Source organism: Salminus brasiliensis, chromosome 9 (genome assembly GCF_030463535.1).
Source record: "Salminus brasiliensis chromosome 9, fSalBra1.hap2, whole genome shotgun sequence".
NCBI classification, from domain to species: Eukaryota; Metazoa; Chordata; class Actinopteri; order Characiformes; family Bryconidae; genus Salminus; species Salminus brasiliensis.
Window position 1 is genome coordinate 19,272,197 of NC_132886.1, and position 17,515 is coordinate 19,289,711.

General features: G+C 39.7%; 1 protein-coding gene across 6 annotated transcripts in view; it reads right to left on the reverse strand.

The window, feature by feature from the left end:
- Positions 1–13,446: 13,446 nt before the first annotated feature.
- The window catches only part of dysf (dysferlin, limb girdle muscular dystrophy 2B (autosomal recessive)), a 93,357-nt gene continuing 89,288 nt past the window's right edge, over positions 13,447–17,515 (reverse strand). For all 6 annotated transcript variants that reach the window (XM_072687702.1, XM_072687699.1, XM_072687703.1 and 3 more), the window contains one exon: positions 13,447–17,201. In XM_072687702.1, coding sequence (XP_072543803.1) covers positions 17,142–17,201 — 60 coding nt within the window. In that variant the 3' untranslated portion in view covers positions 13,447–17,141. The remainder of the gene's footprint in view (positions 17,202–17,515) is intronic.

A 17,515-nucleotide genomic window follows, 5' to 3' on the forward strand; every position in this document is an offset into this window, starting at 1 on the left:
TTCTAATGAACAAAGGATTTTCTAGCGTGTGCGCTCGATTGGTCTGTGGAACTTTTTGCCAGTGGATTCCGGTCAATATCCCAATTTCCCATGCTATTTAATTCTGAAGTGTGGGAACACAATGCAGCACTCAAGTCTGTATAAGTAGATTTAGGTTTGCGGGTTTTTAACTCTAAAAGACACAGTTGTCACTGACAATAAAAGGCATGGTGTGATTTGATGTTATTTAGTGCTATAACTATTTAATGTTCATGAAACCTGCTAATCTGTGGAGGCTGGAGTACAAATTTGCTGGCTCCTATTCAGTTTTGGGTGAAGAAAAGTTCCAACAACAACTTAATTTCACTTTTGTTTAATCATTTGGAACATCTTTGTTCATGAATATTTTCTTTTGTTGATTTAGAAAGTATTTACACTTTTGTAATTTGTAAAGTCTTTGTTTCTAACATTTAATCACACTTTTGCAATCACGATTCAAAAAGTCTTGTTTAGGATTTTTTTTTCTTTTGCCAGCAACGCTATGCTAGGAAAGACCAATCAGTACGCCGCTGAGTTCAGTGAAAACCAGTAGCTATTTTGACCTGTAATTCGTACTGAGTATGAGGCCACCTGAGAATTACCCCAGAAACCCATCTAAATTTAGTCCTATCTGAATAGAGCTTTATTATGTAATAAATAAATAAAATCTCTAGACCTCTAAGAGTTGAGGCAGGTACATTTTGCCCATTGTTGGGCAGAACTAGTTGTTGGCATAGCTTCAAGTATCTGTTCTTCTGTCCATAGCTTGTCTATTTGAGTAAACACACATGTTACCAATACACCATGACTGTAAACCAGCTGCCTGGTGAACCTTATGTGTGAAACCCTCCTTTCCAGTCAGTGCTGAGTCGTACGGCTCCTTCTGCTTTAGTAACTGAACCCTCTCATTCAAACCAACGCACTAATTAGCTGCTGCTAATTGAGTTTCCAAGGTTAGATTTTGACTCATATGCTGTATGACCATATTTAACTTATGACTTACAGAATGACTCTCACATGCTTCTATTCATGTGAGCCATTTGTGTCCTGTGATTGGCGAAGGGATTTTTCACATTTTATGTGGGTCTTTTAGACGAGCATGTAATGCATGCACATGGTGGGCATTAATGTAATGGCTTCTGGTATGAAAAGCTCTGATTGGTATGGTACAGTTGGCACTGTAACTATTGTTATTAAGCTATTTTTATAGGGGCAATTGACAAGGGCAATTACAGGGTGCTTTATGAAGCCCTACGTGTATGTGGCTCAACATACAGTAACCTTGTAGTTCCATACAATGATTATAAGTTGGAAACACTCACTATAAAAACCCAATTAATGTTTGACAGTTTTGTCTGGACTAAGGTGCAGTAAAAACATATTAGAACACAATGAGGCTCTGGTGCAGTTTAAGAGACATTCCATCTGTTCCAGCCATTCACAGTCCAGAGGGGGTCTCAGCCTCAAACAAGGCAGCACCAAAACGCTTACAGCTCTCAACAGATGCTCACACTCTTCACCAATGAGGCTCCACCATAGGTTTCTAAATATAATATGTACACTATACAAACACAATACATTGATGGAATTTAATTAATGGAAGCATTAATTAAAAACTTACTGCATTGTGAAGAAGCCCAGCAATGCCCTGTTGTTTCATCAATCCCATCTAATACTGGCTTTCTTACATTACACACATTGCCAACTAAGTAAATTCAGCTAGTTTAAGGTGCACACACTAGTGATCAACTACGTAATACCCAGCTTGTATAATCTTCATTAATGTAAAATGGGATGCTCTGGAAAAGGCCCACATAAATGGTCACAATACCCAATGCCAAGTTTTGTCCAGAAGGGAATAAAGCCCCCCAAACATTGGGGAGCAGTAGAACTTTGTTCTTTTACGTGATGGAGCTCGTCCTTTAGGATCGGCTGGAGTAACATTGGTGACTTCCAACATCAGTACTGTTAATAATGTTCACTGCTAACTGAGGCCATTTCTCGGCCTGCCTGGACTGCTGTTTTTGTTTACCAGTATAGAAAAGGATGAATTTAAGAGGGGCGATGGGTGGATAACATTGGGCAAGGATAATAATGGTGGGTAGAGGACCATAAAGCAAAGCGCCCTGTTTAACTTTTGCCATGATGTCATGGTGTGAAAGCACAAACAAGAATAATAACATTATGGATTTAATAAGGTTTGAGTTGATCCCTTGATCAGGCATGTGCAGAAAAAAATGATGGCCTTTACAATGAAAACCCATGTAGTACAGCACTGTATAGCACAGATGGTTTTATAGCAGCTCTGAAAGTTTTTTTTTTAGCTCAGCATAAATCATATATTAGAGCTGAAAGGGGAAAAAAGGTCTCCTGGTTATGATTTAATAACCTCTGACACGTTAGGTGTTAGTCTTTTTCATTATGGAACCACTGGCTCAGGGCAAATTCCTTTGTTCGACATTCAAAGGAATTCTTAGCAGGTCAAACGTTAAATAGTGTGAAGGAGCGACAGCTTTTTCTTTCATTATGGAATCAATACCTTAAATTTAATCGTTTTCATTCCCTGTACCGTGCCTTGCGTATGCTCTTTGAAAAGTCCGAAAATTTTAGCTTTACAAGCTCACAAGTCATCTATGAATGTTTACTCCTGAGCCCAATGATTCCAAGCATGGAAAAATCCCAAAGAATTTAAAGAGGGAAAAAGTAAGATCAGGCTCCTTAGTGAATGCATGTAACACACGAGAAGCTAAATTAATTTATTTCATGAAACAGAATAATGGTTGCCATTAATTCATTGCCTGAAATATTATTTTTGACATATTTTCAACATATCCGTTTCCCTTTGGTTTTATTGGGGTGAGTTAAAGGATATGGAAATTTGAACGGAAACTAAACCTCGTTAGACGAAATGGGAAAATATGAAACAACAAGGTCTATTGAAGTTTGAAACAGGACATTATATCATGATGTGATGTGAGCTGCCCATTCCTCCTCCTCTTCCTCTTCCTCCTGATGCCATGGATACAAGTAAATACTGTTGCCACTTTTGAGGAAGTGTTATTAAACTGGCACATCAAAGTCAGTTTGTCTGTCTAGACTGGATTCCTGAGGGATTAAAACTTTTTTTTCTGGAAGGTTGGGAAGATGTTTAGCAGCTTACTGTTTGACAAAAATCTCTTCCTTTATTGTTCTATGCCTGGCATTCACGCTTCAACACATTAGCGAACAGGAGTGACTGAAATGTCTTCTCTATGACTGAGGAAAAAATATCTCTGGCGAAGCAGTACTGGAGTGCCATGTGGTGTTCTCTTGGTATAAATGTGGCTTTTGGTTTCCTGATTTCGGTGCAAGAACGTCCCTTGGAACATGCAGTGCTGGCTGTGGTGACATTAGGTTGACCACGCTGTCTTTAGGCCAGGTGTAACAACCCAAAGCCTCATCACAGTGCTGCCATTCCTGAAATTCATACACACATGTCTTCCTCGTTAACAGGAGAGGACTGTAATCCACTGGGACAGTAAACATCATAAAATATCATGCTCTTGTTGAGACTCCTTCAAATGTAGGTGATATCTCAGCACAACGTGGCTCGGAAAGTTCCATTAGAATCAACACCGGCTCCCTTTTGCTGCTCTGCTTGCTGCGACCAATTTGCGATGTTTATGAAGCCTTGGTCTGCTGCTCGGATATTTTCCTGATTGAAATTAAAATCTTCATCCATGAAATGGAAAGTTTAGCCGCTGTAATTGGCTGTGTAAATGAGAACATTGCCCAGTGCTTATGCTAGGCGGATTTCGGCATGCCGCTTCACTTGGACGTCTGGGTAAAGCCAAAGGGGTTGCGGGCACATCAGAGGAGGCCAGCAGAATGAAGTGGTAAAAACCGAATGCCACTGGAGATGACAATGTAACTGGCCACAACAAAAGGACGCATTGTTCAAACTGGATTCTTGGTCTGAACAAAATAATGACTCAAAGGAGGCGATGCCTGAAGAGGAAGGGCACAGTTTAGACTCCCACAATGCAACATCAAAGGAGCGGGCATTTTTCGCTTCCTGCGACCTGACCTCTAATGTTTCCGCTCTACGTCATAAGAGGAAAGCGATGGTGTCTGACTTAGGTTTGGTTCCCAGGCGCCCCAACATAAGGACTAATGCCCTGGTGCTGAATTTTAGCCAGAAACACAGTGTTCCATAGTAGAAGGTCCTATAAGGTCACGTCTCGGAGCGCATCAGTTGTTTGCTCACTCTAGTCCTTTATTGTTACAAGTACCTGAAGATCAAGTGTCAAGTCCAGGCCTAGAGCACATTTTGGTGTGATGTAGAACCAATTTTAACGTTTAGTTTTTTTTTCAATTATGCCGTCAAATGTTTTTTTGAAAAACTTTTTGTTGTTTTTTTGGAGTTGTCAAACACACACACTCACTCATGTTTAGCAGGCTAAAAATTCTGTTCTTGAATAGCTTCTGGTGATTTGCATCAGTGACACTGTGTGTCCTTGTTTCTTATTTTATATTATTACTGAGCATTACATTCAAATAATACTGTACATGTATTCTGTATGTGATTTATGTAACAGGTACATAATGCTAGGCTCTAAAGAGGGGGTATAAAGCACACAGCAATGGATTTGGAGTAATGGATCCCTTCTTTTTAACTGACAACTTTGGGATGAGGTACAGTGGCATTTGTGATCCAGACCAAATCACCCAGTATCAGTACCTGGCCTCATGAATGTGTTTGCAGTTGAATGCAATCAAATCCTCACAGTGATTCCCTAACATCTACATCTATTAAACCCTTTCTCTGTGGTAGGTAGAAGTGCCCGGCAGGGCCATAGCAAGAGCAGCTTACTGTCAGGGTGGCAAACACACAGATCTGGCTTTAGAGAGTCCATAAGCCAAGAGGTTCTCAAAGGTATGCACAGTTTTGTGTGAAGACTTTTATGTGTGTGGATGCCATCCCGCTGCTTGCAGAATGCATAAACCAGGCAAACAATTACATTGATAGCACCATAAAACCACCTCCTCCTTGGGTAGCATTCTCTGGAGTGCATAATAGGGCTTAGAGGGCAAGGCAAGGCCACCTGGCCTGCTGGGGGCTAAACGATACTGAACTTTCTCCAAGAAATGGCTTTTTGTACTGGGATGTGGTTTCATGGTTTCATCCCTCAATGCCTAAAGGCATTTTTATGAATGATCAACTAGGCTTTTGTTAAAGGTCAATACAAATGCAGGAGTGGCGTATAGGTAAGCAATATCTGCAGACAGAGCAAATCAAATGAGAACATTGTCAAAAACACGAGTGAGAAAACAAAGGTGACTCAACATATCAAAAATCTTCTTGATTGCGTGGCTCATAAAATTATATAGCTTTTTCCATTTCACAGTGCAAAATTCCTCCTTGTTTTTCTGTTGATAATTATGTGTAAAATGAGTTAATACATATGTATATGCTGGCTAAATTTGCTTTAAGAGGCCACTTATTGAAGCTATTAAGCAGTCAGCTGGCATAAAGGTACCAAAACACAGCGAAGGCTAAAGCAGAGATGGCTAATTAGATAGTCCCTGCGTCCCAAATCACCCACTTATCAAAGCACCCATGACGTCTCTATTGTTTGAGAGCTTTTAATCTATTAATTGGATTTGCGTGATAATGGTTCATTGGTCCAGAGCGTCTGGGGGTAGCATTCTAAAAGGGGTTGGCAGGGTCAAGTTAGCAGTCAATGCAGATGTTGTTTAATAGGTGAAGCTTTTTGATGTTGACTTGTCTGGATTTTTCCATGATCTCATTCTAGAGACAATAAAACCAAATTAGATTTCACACTGTTGATTCCAATGATCCTTCCCTAGGTGAACATGCATACCTCACCTTAGTAACCATGTACCGAAAGATGAGTGATGCGTTAACGAAGAGTTCTAATTTGAAACCTATATTTTATAAAATACAGGAAACGTGCTTAAAACGATTATATACTTACATAGAACATGTGATGTTGAAGACGAAGAAGAAGAATATCATGTTCATGTGGGGCCTGTATGGGCAGCTCAGCTGGGATGTACATGGCATATGGGGCCTAGATGTGCCAATGTGAGATTAAGGTGGGCTATTATGATGGGGCCCATTTGGAAAGCCCAACTGGTTCCAGTAAAAATGTATGTACAAACCCACTCAGAGCACATGCCCATCTGGAACCCACCTAGCCTAGCTGGATTAAAGAGTCATTGATAACACAAGCTTGCCAAATAAGTGTTGTCCGATATAACAGTAAACTACTACACTACTATTATAGCAGTAATATTACTTCTTCTACTACTACTAAAATATGAATAATTATTGATGATAATGGTATTATTATTAACTACTATAATCATTAGGCAAGCAGAAGGCTGCAGCTGCACCTTTCTAAATTTTGTGTGTGCCCCCTGTGTGTACCCCAGTACAACAGGTCTAGAAACGCCCCAGTAAGAAACCTTAGGTAAAAAATATATAAATATTGGAATATTGTAATAATCCTCTAAATTACATTTAAATCTATTTGATTTTCTCTTTTGACAGGTTTGCTTTTGTACTTCTGGCTTTTCCCCGTTAGTTTTAATGTCCACACATGGCCGAACAAAGACTGCTTTTTCTTTCTATCAAATTTACACACAACATCAACATGCCATCAAATTCAACTGATCCAATATCTCCTTTTTTGCCTCCAACCATGACTGAGGTATCAATTGAAGCTTTACAGTCCACATTTACAGCCCTTCCTCTCGTCTCCACCAGCTACGAGTGAGAAGTAATTCATATTGAATTATTTCTAAGGTTTAGAGGCAGAGGTTGTAGGTTGACATCTTGTGCTACATGTCGACTCCAATTAATTCTGTCTGCTAGCTGGTACACATCTGATCCTTTTTCCCCAAGCTGGCAGAAATGTGAAAGGTTGGGTTTGACTCTTGCCTCCCACACACACACTCAGTGGACAACGGTCAGAGAGCACAGGAAGTTCACCAAGTCTGAAATAACACAACCCAAACCCTTACACATGAACACAAACACACGTTACCTACACAAAGTGAGGAATGGAGAAAGAGAGAGACAGAGAGAGCGAGAGAGACAGAGTAAAAGAGAAGGTAGCAATTAAGGAAAACTTGAAGGCTGTCGAAATGCAGTTACATGTAGATATGTGCTGACTAGGCAGGTTCGGACACAGGTCAGCGCATGCAATGCCGCCACGTTTCTCTTCTGCTCTTTCTGTATAAATAGTTCACTTCAAATTCGTCCCTTCCTGCAGACTTGGTGAGTTGAACACTGATGACGAATTATAGCAACTGTACAACCTGCAGGTAAGGTCTGAATGTTTACTGAAGGAAAAGTATGTCCTACAGAAAAAAGAATCCACATACTTTCCACAGTCCCACAGTAAAACAGACCACAGTGAAGCGCCATATACACCCAACAGTGGAGGCTTCTCACAGGTTCTTTAGCAGTGGTTCACTATAGAACCAAGGCGACTCAGTGAACCATTAGGGTGCCTAAATGGTTCTTTTGTCTGGTTTAATTATTCTTCTCCATGATTTTTCATAGCCTTAAAGGGTTATGAAAGCTATGAAGTAACAATAAAACACACTGTTTCTCAGAACTATTAACTTTTTGTAGACTCTTAATAGCCGTTCAGGCTGGGTTAATGTTTGTATAAATTTCCTACTTAAAATGATCCAGTATCAAGGAACTGACAGTAAGAGTAAGAGTAAAAAATTATATATTTGTAGAAGGAAGATGTGCTTTATGGAAAGTGAAATCTGTAATATTCCCTTTTTGTACTGCCAATTAATCCACCTATTTGTAACTTACCTACACCACCACACCTAGCACTAGGAATGCACAGGTAAGGATTACTTCTGGTACATGCAAAGCCAGCCACCGCATCTTTCAGTGCAGCATTGCCAGGCAGCCAACACACTCTGAGGAAAGTGCTGGTCACCCCAGCTCGACCACACCGGCCGCTGTTGACATGGGATGGTGTGGCTCAGGATTCAAACTTGTGACCTTTGGGCCATAGGGGTAGTGCATTAGATTGTTGAGCCACTCAGAGCCCATTAAGCATATTTTTATGTTGTTTGTGACAGGTTTAGCCTTAGCTTACTAACTTTAGCTAACTGTTTTACTATAGGGTTGCTGGTGGGTGTATCTGCAAAATATCATAAATAACACCACTGTTTGGTTTAAGCTACACAAGCTAGCTTCATTCTTATTGATCCTAGTGCTAGATTCCCAAACGAACCCAACTTAGGTTCCTTGGCCAACCAAACTTACTAAATGCTCTTATGTTTAAAAAAAAAATAAAAAAAAGGCTTTAAGGATCCTTTGTTTTAGAGTAAAGGATCAGATAACTGAATAGAAATAGAATAACTGTAGTTTCTTAGAAAAATCAATAATGATGTTTCAATAAAAAATTAAGCAATTTAAAGAGTGCTTAAAATATCTACTCACTACTGAAACAAATCCTTATAGGGAAAAAAGGAAGTTCCGTAAGAAATCAGGAAAACAAAATGGTTTCAAGAAAACAAAATGGTTGCAGAAAATGATTTATAAACTTGATGAAATGATGAGAAGAATTTCAAAGCAGCATTTCTTCTAAAGCACTGGATACGCAAAACTGATTTTGTTCCAGTAAGTCAATTTGGAACTGATTTCGAGAAGACTCTTGTTTATACCTCATTCTGGACATGATGTGCAAACACACAGTGGCATGTAGTACAGAAAGTTCTAAGAGACCAGAACGGTACCGTATTTATGTCACACACATCCACTCTCACGATAAACAACATCTTCAGAACATAATTCAGAAAGGCATCACGCAAATAACGACTGCTTGTGTTTGTAGTGTTCATTCTTATTGTCTCACCTAATGTGCAGTTAGACACTCGTATACTTCACATTCAACATGAACTACAGCACATATATAGCCCACAACAGGGACATAGTTATGGAAGGGTCTGATTGGAGATTTCTGAGTGCTTATACTATATTATACTAATATTCTTATATAGGATGGACTCTGAGACGTTGAGAATTTGTATTCTGAGTTCTTGCATGCATGCATGCATAAATATTGAGTCTCCCGGAGTCCCCTGGAGCTGAAGGGATTGCTGTGGGACCTGGAGTTAGGGAAAAGACTGTCATTGTCACTGTGACCAAAAAGACTATATTATTATATATTAAAAGTAATATAAAAACTCAATTTGTAAAATCTCTCCAGACTAGTTCTAAGGCAACTAGAGGTCTGTATGGGACCTATTTTTGTATCTTCATGTAAGATTTCACCCTGCTCCTTCTGAAAAATTGCATCAGTCACCCAGCTCCCTGCTGCAACCTGTAGGCTATGTTTCATGTCACTCCAGCCCACACAGTTCCATAAGCTAATTGCTATCCTGTATTCAGCATGTGTCTATTTAGGGTACTGCCAATGTTTTAGACATGGGGGTGATGCACAAAGAGCCAAAAGCACACTAAGGGGTGCAATCTAGTTCTATATAAGAATTCTCTACAGTCTATTTTTCTAAATGAATAGCTACACAATGCTATTGTTGCATTAGATCATATATACTATTCTAATACTGCAACTGTCTGAACTGTTTTGACCTACAGTCTGCAGTGTGGAAGTAGAAAAAAGGAGATTATCATAACATAGGGGTCTATGCCATCAACAACCTCTTCTCATTCCACATCAGTCTCTTTTCCCCTCTTACCTCTTCTCCCTCCACTTTATCCTTCTTTGTGTGCAGCCTCCATCCTGCTCTGTCTCTGCCTCCTCCTCAACCTTTTCCTTCTTAGTCTTTACTGTCTCTCGGTTTAATTCGCAACACTTAGCTCATGAAACAACACAAGACAACCAGCAAGTGTTCATCAAATGTCGTAGGTAAAAATTAGCCAGAGCTAATGTTCATTATCTAGCTAACTATGCAATGTAATTGTGTCCATGTCATTACAATTTTATTTTGACAGAAGACCAGAACTGAATAATGATGCCAGTTCACTCTAAGAATGATGACTGCCGTGATCACACAGACGAGGATGTTTCTGTAGCTAGCTCCTGACTTTCATAGTCAGGATTATGCTCCATAACATAACAAAATGTATTAAAATACATAAGAAACATTCTTAAAAATGATAATCATATGCATACTGCCAGTCCACTCCAAACTTAATTTTACAGCTGCATGTCCACGAGCCATGTCAGAGACACAAACCTCTAATCCAGAGACACTTACTGAAAATAAAATGTTTGTCGGCTTAACTTTCAGAAAATGGCAATTAATTAATGATTTAATTAATGTTATATCATAATTCCAAAAATATACATAATTATTTTTTACATTTTAAGTTAAGTTTAATTATTAAGTTTTAGGTCAGGGTGACATGGTGCCGCAGATAGTGAGTGCGTCACGCAGTCCCAGGACCCTGGGGTTGTCTTTGAGGAGTGTCTGCGAGGAGTTTGCCACCCATGTGAGGAGGTGTGTTCTCCTCGTGTCCATGTGGGTTTCCAACTCCCAAAAATACATGTTGTAGGTGAACTTTGACTATAGGTGTGGGTATGTGAGTGAATGGGTGTGTATGGTACCCTGTGATGGATGATCCCAGTAGATTCCAGAGACAACACAACTCTGACCAGGAAGAAGCGGATGAATGAAGATTAATAAATTAGTTCATTCATCAATTCTGAGAGAGAGATGGCAGAGCTTGTTTCTATGCCGCCCTTGTAGCCACACCCCTGGATCTATTCACAAAAGATGAAAATGATGGTCATCGGGCCTATTCTAACTTCACCACAGGCTGCTTACTCCCAAAAAACACAAAGCGATAATTAAACCCCAGAACATTAAAGGTCTATTTTTTTCCTTCTTCCATGAAGTTATCATTTTAGAGATTTTCTTATGACAGATGATACAGTACAAGTATAGTCCTTTTCACTGCACATATCAAATCATCTAAACACGGATTCAGTTCATTCAATGGACGGTAAAGCCACAATTACATCTTTTCAGTTTAGAGCGGTTATATTTGAGCTGTTGGATGGCAGTAACTCTGTATAAAAGGCCGTCAGGGTGTGGTGAAATCCAACTAAAGGCTAGTAAGTGCCGATTATATCACTCTGTTACTGGGTGCACAGGGCACTGTAATAAGGATATTTCCCTGCGTTGTAACCAGGTTACAGTGAGTCAGAAAGAGAGAGAGAGAGAGAGAGCACAGTGGCCCACTGGTATTGAGTCATATTCAGAACTGTGATTTATGATCTAGTAACAAAGACACATTTAATAAGACCTATATCAAAGCATGTAGAACCGAGAGAGCTTATTACACATTACTTACGATGTAATAACAGTGTCATTGATTTCTTTACCAACGACGGTACATTTTGAGTGCACAGGATATTATAATTATATTATAATATTAGTGCCCTATCCTATGTTCTATATGCACAGGATTGTAGCATCTGGTAAACCGTTAACTTTGTGGAATGTTCTAAAGCCATCAGTGGTGTCTCACATTGATGCCAGAGGCGAGTGGTACAGAGCAATCAATGTGCCACAGTGGACTTGTCTATCTCTATAATGAACACCTTCTGTCACCTAATAGAGTCCATACCATGACGTCTCACTAGTGTCATCCGAGACCAAGTGTGGTCATTCATTCTGATAATACTCTAATATGACATATGTGCATTATTAAAGATGCTTGAGGGATGCAAGTGCATTTGCTTGGTGAATGGGTTACTAGTTCACAAAGCTTTTGATTGTTAAAACTTCTGCATAACAGCAATATTTATGCCATGATAAAATGTATAAATTAATAAAAAATTAAAAACAATAATGATGAATGGACCAATAGAAATGGCCCAATAAGTAAATATACTTATATCGTTGCTGCCTCACAAAACCTTGTGTTTGCATAATGGAACTTCACAGGAGAAGGAAAATATCTTCTTAATTTTCAATGGAAGACAATGTAAAAATTCCATGTCATTTTGGAGCATTTCTATTGGTCCATTTATCATGGAAATCTGACACAACGTAAAGAACAATGAACCTTTTTTCTTTTAAAAAAATCCAATAAAGTGACAATGACAAAATACCCCATGCTCCTGTGCCGTACCTAAAAACAGATGAAATGTTGATCTCTCTAAGCTTCCACATAGTTTTTTTTTTTCTCTCTCACATACTTACTCTGTCTCTCTTACTTTTACAGGGTCATGATTCACACTCGATTCCTGCTTTTATTTCAAGGCATTCCAGCTCATTTGACGCGTCGGCACAGCTATGGCAGTGAGACGGGGTGTGGTGGCTGCCAGAGTGTTTCTGCCCTCAGCACCGGTGGAGGTCTCTTCCACACGGCACAACCAGAACACTCTGTTCCTCTGCCGCACCTTCCCCAAGTTCATGCTGGGTAATGTGTTTTTATAAGGCTAACACCGTCTGCCTACTCCAGGAGTGTACTGTGCAGCGAGATTCCAGGGCTAGCTAATAATGACTGCAGCTCAGTTTCTAACTGGGCCAACGACTACAGCAACTCGGTTTCACTCTGCGGCCTGAGCCAATCCGCTGAGTGACAGTTTCAGCCTAAACCTACTTTATCTTGTGGTGCGAAACATAGCATAGTCAGTCTGTTTCTTCCTGGATTTTTACATTTCAGCCTTTTAGATGTTTAGTTAAATATTTTGTAATGTTATTCTAATAAGAGGTAAGATGTTCATAAAATGATAATGTAACTACCGATAATGAAAGCATGTATCGTGTAGATAAGTTTGAGCACTGACTCAAAGCTCGTGACTCAAAGCTCCCATCTACAGTCACGTTCTCCGGAATTCTAATCTGTATCACCTGAGTTGATCATATGACATTCATTTAGTATTTAACCCGGACTGTAGAGAAGGCAATGCGGCGTTGCCAGGCAGCCGACAAACCTGGAGAAAAACCTGGATAGAGCACAGCCAGTTGTGCTCTCTGGAACTCCCGCTGCTGATGGCAAAGTGCTATGGGTCCAGATTCGAACTTGCGACCCCAGGGCCATAGTGGCAGGTGATGTTACATGGATATCTCTTCTCTCCCATTAAGATGCTCAGCATTATTTATACTTTGTGACAGATTAAGCTGGGATGTGCAGGTGCTGATAAAGTACTGGATTACTGGAGAAGGCCAAATCTAGGGAACGAATGGGGGCAAGACTAAAAGCTAACCTAGCTATAATCTCTTCAGCACTACTAAACTGTAATAATTAGTGTTTTTGTTACAGTGTTAAAAACTGAGAGGGAAATGACAGGGTTGTAGCATTTTTCACTATTACAATTTATAAATCACAGAACACTTTATAAATCTAAACACTAAATAAACATGTAGGACTTTTGCATAGTGATGGAAATCATGCTTCAGCAGAAAGTGTAGTGAGGGAATATATTTTATTGGAATATTGCTACAATATCCACACATATTGCTTGTAAACAAATGAACATACATGTGTATTTAACACAGTGAATTTACTTCAACACAGTGAATTTATCCCTAGGAAAAGGCACAAGCAATAAGGCTTTAAATCCAACACATTCAGCATCACATTAGAGATTAATAGTATGATAACATTCGTAATTCGGAGTGATATTTCTGCAGTAGTATCAGTTATACCAAAAAAAAAATAAAATGAATAGGCTAGATAGTCATCTTTAACAAGGCATAAACCAGACAGAACTGCTAGTCATTCTCTGGGTAAGATAGGAACTCTTACTTTGGCTGAATAGACCCAGGATTTGTCCAGCAGAACAAGGCATTTCAAGTATTTTGAAATTCAGACCATAATTTATAATTCAGGACAATGGACCAACTCAGTTTATGTGGGAGAAAAATGATCAACCTGTCAAATTAAATATGTTTTATGACAAGTCAAACAACCCTCGTTTATTTTCTTGTACTTGAATTTAATTCTCTATCACACTTCTCAATTCATGACCAACCATAGACCCCCCCCTCAACCCCCCCACACACATCTATGAAGCCTATATAAAGATCAAAGCCCTTCTTTCCACCTTTTCCTCCTCTTTTTTTGGGCCAAAATGTACACACTCCAGGAAATCTGCATGGATTTGGTGGGATTAGCCTGGCTCTCTTGACCTTTCCTGTTCAGAGGGGCCACTGTGTGGTGCTAGCTGTCGGATAAACACGCTGCTAAGCGCTCTGAGCACGCAAAGGTCAGCTTTACATAATAGGTGTGGCGCTGTGGAACCATGGGATCCATTTGACCCTTCCAGTGCCCCGGCTTTGACCCCTCAGCTTGCGTTTCACTCAACAGGAGAGGGAACGGTGCAGTAACATAATTATACCAACAGAGCAGGCAGTGTGTTTTATCATGCTGATTACGGTTTTAATAGCCGCTTTGAGATGATTCTGACCTTCTACCAGATGCTCACACATCATTTCTCAATTCTGGAGACCACAGTCACCCAGCCTTGCTCTTCTACAGTCCCACAAAACACCCATTAAATTCTGTCTCTATTTTTTTTCTTTATTTTACATATATATATATATATATATATATATATATATATAGTGCCTCACACTTCAGTTTGCTCCACGTGGGGTTGCTTGACTCATAAACTAAAAATATACGGACATTAAATGCAATTGCATTTTATGTCTAGGAGTCTGTATGCTGACTGGAAATGGGTGGCATAATTGAATGAAGTTTACACAACTCTCACGCAAGCACACCCAAAGCTAGCCCACAGCTGACACCAGGTTAATTTGGTGGGGATCTTTGTAAAGCAAAAAAACAGGTCTCTGAGAGTTATCAGAGAGATACGGCTGCTGACAGCAGGAGTTCAGCTAATAGCCGGGTCGCTTCAGCCCTTACAAGCGCCCAGGACAAATCCAGGCTTTAACTAAAGCAGCAGGCCATGTTGAAAGTGAAAGAGGGAGGAGGCAACTCTTTCTCTCTGCGTGAAGGCAGAAGAAAGCTGCGGCTAGCTGAGAAAAAGGCCTGAGTTTTACAGAGGACATGAAAAAAGGTTTAAAGCAGGCAGGGGGAGATAAAAGTGCACGCAGGAGGAAAAGGGAACACAGAGAGAGTTCAGCAGCAGGTCAAAAACAGGGTTAAAGAGCTGTGAGCGAACATGCACACATGTATACACATGAAGATTCACATGTAGGCACATTAGTTCTGTTGATCAAAAAGGTGCATATGCACAATACATATACTAATACACTCCCCTCACTAATTCACACAACTACTTATACACTAAAGCTTGTCCGTCACAGCTGAAGATGGATATAAATAGAGTGCATTTCTGTATTTACATACAGTATGGATGAGGCAAAATGGCTTGAAAAGCCCACAGTAGCTCATTAGTCTGCAGAGTGCACAGTGAGGAACAGGGACACTGTCAGAGATTTTGGGCCCAATTTTACACTGGATCCCACAACTCTAACAATTCTGCCAAAATACTTAATGAATACATCTTGTCATTCACAGGCCCTTAGAATCGTTCTAACTTTTCCCCCATATGGTGCCCCTGGTGAGGGTATTGTGTGGAGGGGTTTCATCCTGATTCAATTTATCTATTGAATTTAACGCCATAGTTTTCAATTCGCTAGATAAACAATCATGTAGCCTAGAGCATATCAAACACACGCTGTGCACAACACCAAGAGATGGGCCAGATTCATAAAACGCAGCTATGCCACTCAAAATATCTCAAAAGTAAGTGAGTCCTGTTCAACATAGTGTTCATAAGCATGCTGCGTCTTTACCGCCATGGTAGTTCACATGTGACCTAAGTAACAGCCGATCAAAACCGATCAATGTTAATACGTATCTGCATATATAAACGACTTAAGGCTCAGTGTCTATGTGCCAAAATGGACTGAACATTTCTGAATCCAAGCCATGAATTCTAACAAAACAAGCAAATTAATGTTGAATTCTAATAAAAGTCACGACAACAAATAAGCAACAGAAAAAATATATAATTTTGCAAATAAAAAATAAATTTAAAACATTATCAACATGGTATCAAATGTAACTTGTATTGCCGAAGACAAAAGTGAACGAAAAAGCACCCACTTAATTTATATCGTGACAGAGAAGCGGAATTTTATCACTCATCTTAATCAATATCTGACTGTTGTTATCCGATTGGACTCATTGTTATCTGATTGGCTGAGTCTCATTTAAAGGCATTGTGAAAATACTCAAATTCTATATTAAGGTGCTCTGAATTCTTTCTTCACTGCAGCTGAAATGTTATGTTAATGCCATAATGCTAGCATTTTCTGAACAGATGCAAATTTGTCTGTATTGTATTGGTTAAGCAGCTGAATGTGTCTATTGATGACTTGTGAAACAAGTGATTGACAGATATCATGCAAAGGGTAATCCTTCTTTAGAAATGAGCAAGTGTGTTACTGCCATGCTATTTACTCTGAACTCCACAGTAAATCTGGTGGATGGTTTTGTGAATCTAGCCAAGGGTGTTTTCTGCTGTAATGTAGCTTGTTGTCTATCCATGTTGAACAACCTTTCGAGCTTCAAATACGGCTCGGCTCGACCCACCATCCCTCAAAATCCATGGAAGACAAGCATGCAGGCTTTTTTCTGTCCTGGCACCAAAGTGGTGGAATGAGCTTCCCCTGGGTGTCTGAACGGTAGAGTCGCTTGCTGTCTTCAAACTCAGACTGAAGACCCACCTCTTCAGAGAATACTTGGACGAATAGCAGAGTGTTCAACCTATTGACTTGTGTCTAGTGTCTTAACTTGGAGGTATCTTCGAATTTTTTGTCTATTCAAACTAGCTGAGGTTATTCTTAAGTAAATAGCAAAGCACTTTTGTAAGTCGCTCTGGATAAGAGCGTCTGCTAAATGCCTTAAATGTAAATGAACGTGCCATTTATTTCTACCTTCATTTTGGTAGATTTTTACTGAACTATCCTAATTTAGTTTGCTGAAGAAAAAAAAGCATGATGTTCAGATTGCAGTCGTGCCTCTTCTTTCAAAGAATGAAATTGATGTATGCTGTAATGCATTTTGTGTAGTAATGGAAGATGCTAGGCTAGACCCACATCCTCCTATCAGTCTCCTCTATTCCTTTTATTCACTCGCTCTCTTTCCTCATTCCACTGAAGGGCCCCACCATCTTCATAGCAGCATAGTTCTGCAACACAAATAATAAAAACAGGTTATTCACAGGACAGATATCAAAATAATACACCCTAAGTCATAAGCCTTAGAATCACTGTCCCAAACAGACTACAGAATGACTGAAAGCATGGTTTTCTAACCAAAACAATGTGCACCTACAGCACACTTCATCACTGAGCTTTTCTTGTGTGTGTGTGTGTGTGTGTGTGTGTAGTTGTGTGTGTGTGTGTGTGTGTGTGTGTGTGTGTGTGTATGACAAAGAGAGAAATATTTGATCCAGGTGCAATTTTGAGTAATGCTTGCCACATTCCTGAAATACGATCAGAG